The following is an 8,905-nucleotide window of genomic DNA, read 5'->3' on the forward strand; positions in this document are numbered from 1 at the left end:
TGTGTGTGTGTGTGTGTGTGTGTGTGTGTGTGTGTGTGTGTGTGTGTGCAGCCATGAATGTGAAAAATCATCAACACAGTCATGCTCATGAAGCAACAACTCAGTTCAAGATGTTATTTAACATTCAAAGTAAGGTTGATTTCTAGATTTCTAGAAAAAAAAATATAGAAACTCTTTGGTCATTTTTGAACGAGATGCTAACGGTCTAATCAGATTCAATGATCTATGCTAAGCTACAGCTAAAAGTGCTACCGCCAGACCCGGAGATCGGCTGAATGGATTCGAAAACGGTAAAAATCAACTGTTTAACTCTAGGGGAGTTGGAAAATTAGCCTATTTTCTTAATTAGTGGAGTGTTCCTTTAACTACAGATGGCGATATAGAAGCCAAGGGATATTCTTGGAATATCCTGGAATATTCTTTTACCTCACTGAACCCGAAAATGCATAGAGCTCTACAGCTCAACTGTTATGATCTCTAAAAATCATTTATAAATTTCATTGATTGTATTGATTCAGCAAGTTCTGCAGTAGAGATAATATTAAACATTGTAGCTCACAAAGACCCATATTTAGTCAAATTTACACAAGCGTATAATACAATGAATGTTGACATTTTTCGATCAAAAAAGGTTAAATAATGTATTTAGATAAAAGACTTATTTAAATTGGTCAGCACTGGTGTCAGAAGTCAGTTACCATGTTGTGTGGATTTGGCATACTGGAAGATTCATTCAGGTATTCTAATGTAGATATTTTCCTTATAAACTTGCTGGATTATTCCATATTTGAGTGTAAAATGTATGTTTTATTGCTTTGAACAAGTCTTGCAATGTTGCTGCAGAGGGTTTATGAAGTCTATTTGGGGTTGAAGGACAGTGCAGAGAGATCAAACAAGAAACAGAAAACTAACCGCCGCGGGTGAAGTATCATTGTATTGCTGTACATGTTCCTCCATCTGTGAAATTCTCATCTCCATTCCCTCAAGTGTTTCTGAACAATGCAGACGTGGGCTGTAATTAATCCCACTGTGTCAATATTTGTCTTTGGATTCTCTTTGAACTTTCTCCCAGAGTCTCTTGTTTATCTGCAGTGACAGCTGCCTGTACCATGATGGATTCTTAACGCATTACACACATGCCAGCCTCAATCTGACTCGCACTATGTGTGTGAATGTAAGCAGCAGTTACGGACTGATTGAAAATAAACAGTAGCCTAGCTAAAATCCAAATTTCTAATGTTAGCAAGTAACACTGCAGTGCAGGACCGCCCAGTATAAAGCTGTGAAGTTGCACAAGTCGCACAGCATGTCAGTCAGAGGTAAGCGCCCCTCCTTGTAAATCTCTTTGGGTCGGGCTACGGAGGATAGAGATTTCTGGAGATTATTGACTATTAGAGGGCCGATTAAAGACTCCAGGCTCCAGATGGTTGAGGTGATTCCCAGCACGCTTGCTTCTAGTTCAGCAATAGAAACAATTTCAAACGTGACACTGTCTTCACTTCGTCTCCTTTAATAGGTTCACTCAGCTATGGGCAAACCCCCCAAAAGCCTGTGTAGAATTACAGCAATTCACTGGCCAATGCCGCAAGCACCACCCACCAAGGTATGCAAAAGCACCCCTAGTGAAAGTGCTTCGCTCTCTGGCTTACGAAGAGCTTTTTGGACTGGCAGGAGCCAGCCCCAGCCCAGCTAGAAGCACAGTTGACTAATGCTTCTCGGCTAGTTGTAGTGCTCATTTGCCTCACCATTTTTTAAGGATTACCTGTTAGGCCTTTTCTAGCTTGGTGGAGCAGAGATATGCTAGAATAGGGGTGCCCAATCCTGTTGCTAAACTAATCGCGTCATGGTCTTGTTGTTGGCCTTGACATTGACATTGTTGTTGGGTTGACGATTTACAGGTCTGATTGGTTAGCCCATCCTATATGGATTTTGCTCCTGGTCTGGTGAAGGTTTTGTTGCAACCAACCTAGGTTACTTACCTAAGGTCGCTTTCATTTTATTTGACTCTCAGGATGTAGTGTTTCTCCTTCGCCCTTTGAGTCGCAGAAGACTGAAAGACTGCATTGGCTTTTTCCTACGAATTTTCATTGAATGCACAAACCAGTGGCATAAATATGATCAGCTGTTTGCTTGCTTTGATGGCCGCCACAGGGGTGTTGCTGCTAGGAAACAAAAGATGTTGCATTTGGTGAAGGATGTGATTTCTCTTGTTTATGAGGCATGCATGTTAATTTTGCCTCTTGGGATTCAGGGTCACACTTCTACAAGCATTATCTAAGGGTTCATCTTTGGAGGAAATTTGTATGATTTAATAATCTGGACATGGACTTGACTACTGGTTCCCAAGGTTCATCTGTCTGAACACGTGTCAGTTCATTTTCCTTTTTTAAGCCTGTATGTGTTCACAGGCAGATAAACTGGCAATCTCTTTGTAGTATGGCACTGTGGTATAGTGTTGCCATAGCATCAGCTACTGATGTACTGAGTGAACCTATGAAAGGGAACGGTTATGTATGTGACCCTGGTTCCCATAGGATGGAAAGAGACACTTTATAGCTCTGTCATACTACCATATGTCTCATTCTCTACTTGTTTAAAATGCTCTCTTGTTTAAAATGCTATTTTCTGTTGCTTTCTTTAATGGTTCAGTTGCTCAATCTGAACCCGAGTTCAAATCCACCTACATCCTTCTGTCCCCACAGGTCTTCTTTCATTGTATGTTATTTGGTTGTTAACTGTGGTATTTTTGCATCATCATTAGGAGTATGTAGCTGCAACCATTTACTACTGTATCTCAGGAGGCAAAGACACCAAGTTCACTGTATTATTGAAGTATTTGTGAATTATTTGCACAGATCAATGGATGCAAGAGATGCAAAGAATGTGAGGTACTCTGAAAGCAATTTATTTATAGACAAGCAACAGGAGGAATGCATCATACTATGATTATATTATAGTTTTATATAATGTAACTGGGAGCATGCAAAGATTGCAAAATGCAAAGTATACATCATCAAGTTAGGATCGGTTTCAACTGTGAACCATACCACCTGAACTGTAGCCCAAAATGTCCTCATTCCTAGTGGACAAACTCTTTCACACCAACCCTACTAACTGAACTCTGCTCAAAGGAGCCTGATTCTGCACTGAAATCTCCAGTGTGACATTGCCACGAAACCAAAAGACAATTTTAAAATGCAGCAACAGCGAAAGGGAATGTACAGGAATGTTAAAGCAATTTCTATCATAACATGGAGCCAAAGGTTTGTAATAGCAACATATAAGAATCCTCCAATCATCAGCTACAAATAGATAAAGATTCTGTTGCACTAAACAATAAGCATTTCAGTTTGAGTGATATTATTGGATTCTTATTTGACACCATTAGGGTCCCTGTGGATTGCCGTTTCCAATTCATGACAGATATTGCAATACCAATCTTTACATTCCTTGAGGATTATCGGACTAGTAGCTCAGATCATGAGTGTCCATAATGAATTATTACAAAATGAACTGGGTTTGAGACATAGTCTCTTCTGGAGTGTTCAGATCTGTTACTCTGGAGCAAACCCAGAAAGGCAGGAAATTGTCACATTTTAAAACAGAAATGAAACAACGACCGAACAGCACGGGTTATCGGTTCAGGGGCTAAAGAGGTTCTGCCTCTCTTTCTCAACGTCAGCAGATCAGTTTCAAGTCCCTCTCCCTCACTGCCTCTTTTAATTAGTAAAGCTGACCGATCGAGGCATCATCACCCCCTCCACACATCAAGAGCTGTGTGTGCCTTCGACCGAAGACATTAATGATTCCAGTAAATCAAATGGAAAAATCCTATTATGATTGGGGGGATATATCCCCCTTAGTGCCTATTATGATTATGCCTTTGGAGTTATAGGGAGGCAGAACGGCTGCTTAATAGCTGTGCCTGGACCCTATAAATAACACCAGCGCACAATGCAACAATTACACCACTGGCCAGACTGAAGGATCGGCTTTTTACGGTCACAAATCACTACACCATTTAGCTATTGCACAGAGCTCAGATGTGCTATGCATCTACAAACACTCAAATAAGTTGTCATTCCTAACCCATTTGACTTCTGTGGTGTAACACATTTACAAGTAAAACAGGAATTGTGAAAAGTTGGTGCTCCAAATCTTTTTTTTTTTTTTTTAGGACGTCTCCGACACATTGTCTGTGATGTTACTTGGGTTTATTGTTTTTAAATTAATTACATTTAATACCAGGATCTATAAATCCATGCAGCAGTGTTTTAGATGGTTGACTATGTTTAGGTGATGTTGATATTGGTTACCTGTACATCTACATCTATCTCTCATCGTATAACAAGGCATGTTAATGTGTCAGACATCTGGATCATTTCAGCTCTTGTATCAGCGATCTCTATATTTGCTGAGCTGAAAAGATATTTAAATATGTTTTTCCCTAGTTCCTCACTGGAGTACAATGCGAGCTGCTCAGCGTGCCAGCGCAAACTTAATTAGATGGATTAGACACAGCAACACAAAGGCTGGTTGGGTAATCTGCTTTGACTGAGCTGGTTATAGGTTTGTCCTGCATGGTTTTCATTCTGGCCTCGCCTATGTTCACGCTTTGAAGTCTCCGCGGAGGGAACGAGAGAGCAAAATGAAAGAGAGAAATTGGGAAGCAGCGTGATAACAGAGGACTCAGTGGAGAAGAGACTTTGGGGGGAGAAAGATTTAATAATCTGATGTAATGCTTCCATTTCCCCTTTAACTTTCACTGAGCAACGCAGATCTACGCAGTATCAATATTCACCCTGCAAAAATGCTATCAGAATGCATATGACAGAATACACATTTAAATATATATATATATTTTAGTGAATCTCATTCTGATTCTGACTTTTATTACTACACACTAAAAACAAAATCTGTAAAAATAGGGCACAATACTGTATAATTTGAAGGATTTTTTTCCGTATATATTTTTTACAGGTGCTTTACCAGTATTTTGAATTTTACACTTCATTGCATTGTGTTTTAGGGTTAACAGAAATGTCCGTAAAATTAATGGATAATGACGTGTGTAATGAGCTGCCAGTACTTTTTCTGTTATTTTTTACAGTGTAGTCTTAATCTTTTATGCTTGCAAAAATGGCCTTCAATGTAGAAATTTCTCTGGTGAATGAGGCACTGAAACTGAGACATGAAAGACTAGCTTGTCTAAATAGAGCATTAACTGTTGCTTTAACTGAAGTTTGATTTCATTTCATTGATATATCAGGAAGTGTGTTTGTATATCATTTTGGCCTGTTTTGATAATGTGCAAATACATTGAATACATACACTGGTTTTATATTTAGGACAATATACTCGATGAATAATGCATGCTTTCATAAAGACACTTTGAGGCTAGCACTTTAAACAATGCCCGGACATAACCTTTAAAACACAACATCAGGAAAGTACGATTAAGGGATTAAGTGCATTTCTGATTGACATAAAATAAATTACTGGTTGATATGTATTATCTCAAATGACATCTCATAACTGTGAGATTTTGTGCCTGTGTTTGAGTTAATGGCAATTCTGGCCTGAGGTTACAATGGAAATACCTGAAATTTAAAGCTCTAAAAGTCGCCGTCTAACTCGGTGTCAAACAACGGCACTGCGTTTAATGAAGAAGAAAATATCTACTTAACTAATATCATTTGCGTGATTAAAAAATATACGGTGTTTCATAACAGGCTATGGCAACATCAATTACTAAATGCACTTGAATAATTAATTTAAATATATGCATCTTTACATTTTAACACGATAAATTAAAATGTGAAGCATTTAACTTAATAAACAACAATAATATAAGCATATGAAAGAATTTACACAGATGGCAGGCAACAACAAGATGCAGTATAGCTAACTGGAAACTCAGGTGGACCTAAAAATAAAACTTGAGTGTTCGGAGCACAGTGTTTGGACTCGTATCCTCTAGTCTTACACAAGAAAAACACAGAAAGCTTAATAACACAGCCAATACAGCACTTTCAGGTGCTTTTTTATTAATGCTTACTAAATCCAAACCTGCTTTGACACTATTCATTAATGCTAGTTAAAAATAGTTTAACACATTAATAAAGGCTATTCAATGCAAAACAGCTTTTCCAATTGAAATGGTCTGCATGGTTTCATCTTTTGGTCTGCATTTATCCATAAAGATGGTTTTATACCCTAGTGGATTCTCTCTCCTTTTAAAGGGTTAGATACAATAATAATGACCCAAATTACATAATCTATCACATCTCTATTTCGCATCACGAACAACTCAAAAGCTTTATAATTTGTCCGACATAAGAGAAGCCCTTTCGAATGGCTCAAGCCTAGTTTAGCAGTTCATCCCCAACTTTTAGCTCGACTAAACACATCGACAACAGCATCAAAAGCTGAGCAAGGGGAAGGCAGTCTCTCGGTGAGGGGAAGATTTGGAGGGAAGAAAGGTTACTCGAGCGCCGCGGGGAAGAGGCATTAGGGGCTCTGGTGTGGGAAAGTCTGATGGACAAGCTTCTACATCTATTGCAGATGATCTCTGGCTCGGGAGGCAGGGTTTAGGATCACTCACGGTAGAATACGTATTCGGTGTAGCTGGCCCAGATTTTGTCGTCGGTCTGCTCGTGAGCGAAGGCGCACGTCCCCGTGGAGTTGCAGGCCACCATGTGGAAGCCGGCATCGGCTAACCGGTCGAAAGCCTGCTCCAAGAAAGTAAACTTTAGGTAATAGCGCGCCGTGTAGCGCTCAGGCGGGCGATCGGGGTCGCGGCTCTCGTTCAACGTTTCCCCGAAAACCTCCTTAGCGAGAGACGTTTTCCCACACACCATAATCCGAGCCACTCGCCGGAACTTGGCGTCTGTTTGGCTATCACGGCCGAGAGTGTAGGAGCCCCGGTAGCCGATGGTGATGAACCCGGAGCACTTTCCGTCGCTGGAGCAGGCAACGGCCCCGACGTCGGCCCCTGGCGAGGGCTCCTCGGGGTCGCTCTGGCAGCCCTCGTCGCCCAGAGAGTTCTGCTTGCTGAGCTTTGGTGCCAACAGCTTAACAAGCTCAGGCAGGTTGAAGAACTCAGCCTCTCGCTGCAGCCGTCCTCGCTCCGGGAAATGGTCCGGAAGGACGAGCTGCCGGTCTCGCATGTAATCCAGAATATAACGGAACAGGAATCCGTCTCTGTCGACGAAATAACGACCCTTGGTGTCGCGCGCCAAGCTCTCGGTGCTCTTCTGGCTGAACATCTCCCACAGAAGTGAGTCCGGCACACTTGTTAAAGTCGAGTAGCGGGTGATATACACCTGACCCCCGACGTTCAGCTCGATAATTTCCGGAAAGGCCAGTTCCTGGACAGGAAGGCTAATAGCATTGTCAGGTAAAGCCATGTTTACTAAAGATAAGATAATACTTGGTTAAAGTTTTATAAAAAGTCAATTTAGGAACAGAACTTTACACTAAATGTGAGTTGAGTTTAAAATATCAATATTGTAGTGTCAGATATATCCCAGTGAACAGCTTACGCATAATAATCCTTCAGTAATGAGTTTTAAAAATATAAATTAAGCACACGTGGCTCAGAAAAGCTCGCCGATGTCAAACGCTGCCAAGCAAAAACTGACTTTTCAGATGATGTCCCTTTCATTTGTCTATAATCGAAGGTCCCAGACATACAGACAACGTCCAGTTCACACGAACCTACCGTAAGTCTCACGGAACACGCAGTGTGGAAAAATGCCGTCTAAAGAGCCATCTGTGAGTAAATGTCAGGTGTTGTCACGAAAATGTCCACTGAAGAAACAGATGTGAATGATAAAGCCTCATGATGGCTTTGCTCTCGCTTCTCTCTGCGCGCTCTGCAACCGGACCATAATATTCCCGCGAGCCGGCCACGCCCCTGCGCTGTGACGTCATCAGCGCTAGCCCCGCCCCCGCATCATCCGCACATACTTCATGAGACTCGTTTCTACACCTAGTCTTTTTCATTGTAATTTATTATACTTTATTGTTTCTACAATACAAGAACAATACATTTTGAGGCATTTCATAAAACTTTGTTTACTTTGTGATTTATGAAGAATGAAGGCTAATTACTTATGTAGCCTATCTCTGTGTTGATTTCCATATATTTATTTTATATTCACTTACATTAATAAAATATATATATATATATAAGTTTTATTGTTAATCGCCTTATTCATCTACTATTAACATAATTATTGTTGTTACTAACAGTATTATGCATGTTTTGGCGTTGTTTTCTGTTCACGTTACTTGATGTGTTAATCATACATTTTCAATAATGAATTTCCTAAACAACATTCAGATTGTTAAATTTAGAAAGTAGCCTACCAATAAAATACACACAACGAAATAGATTTTAAACAAAATATTAAAATATAATGTAACACTGACATCTAGTGGATAAAAAAAGCGTGTGTGTGATAAAAAAATCACACACACACACACACACACACACACACACACACGCTCTCTCTCTCACACACACACACACACACACACACTCTCTCTCTCTCTCTCTCCCACACACACACACACACACACACACACACACGCGCACACACACACACACTATCTCTCTCTCTCTCTCACACACACACACACAGGTTTCCATATTTTATGGGTTCATTCCATAGGTGTAATGATTTCTATACTGTATTTTCAAAGATTTTCAAAAAATTTAATTCTGTGTAAAGCTTGTTTCCTCATGGGGACCAAAAAATGTCCTTGTGGGGACATTTGGTCCCTATAACACAGGGAATATGGGACTCTGTCTCTCCTCTGCTCTGTATTTGATGGATAAGCTAAGCTGAATGCAGGGCTGCACTGTGTCTCTCTCGAGTCGAGTCTCACAGATGCCCAC

The 8,905-nt window shown here is 40.4% G+C and overlaps 1 protein-coding gene across 2 annotated transcripts in view; it reads right to left on the reverse strand.

Moving 5' to 3' along the window:
• Positions 1-7,871, reverse strand: part of LOC107746315 (BTB/POZ domain-containing protein KCTD12-like) — a 22,840-nt gene extending 14,969 nt beyond the window's left edge. Inside the window, exons 1-2 of one of the 2 annotated variants that reach the window (XM_016560460.1) lie at positions 7,724-7,871; positions 6,605-7,414 (exon numbers count right to left, since the gene is read on the reverse strand). In XM_016560460.1, the coding sequence (XP_016415946.1) occupies positions 6,605-7,409 (805 nt within the window). In that variant the 5' untranslated portion in view covers positions 7,410-7,414; positions 7,724-7,871. Of the gene's footprint in view, positions 1-6,604; positions 7,415-7,612 lie in introns of both variants that reach the window. The other variant, XM_016560459.1, reaches the window with a different exon arrangement.
• Positions 7,872-8,905: the final 1,034 nt, after the last annotated feature.

The sequence above is a fragment of the Sinocyclocheilus rhinocerous genome, unplaced genomic scaffold (assembly GCF_001515625.1).
Source record: "Sinocyclocheilus rhinocerous isolate Xijiao unplaced genomic scaffold, SAMN03320098_v1.1 scaffold1881, whole genome shotgun sequence".
NCBI classification, from domain to species: domain Eukaryota; kingdom Metazoa; phylum Chordata; class Actinopteri; order Cypriniformes; family Cyprinidae; genus Sinocyclocheilus; species Sinocyclocheilus rhinocerous.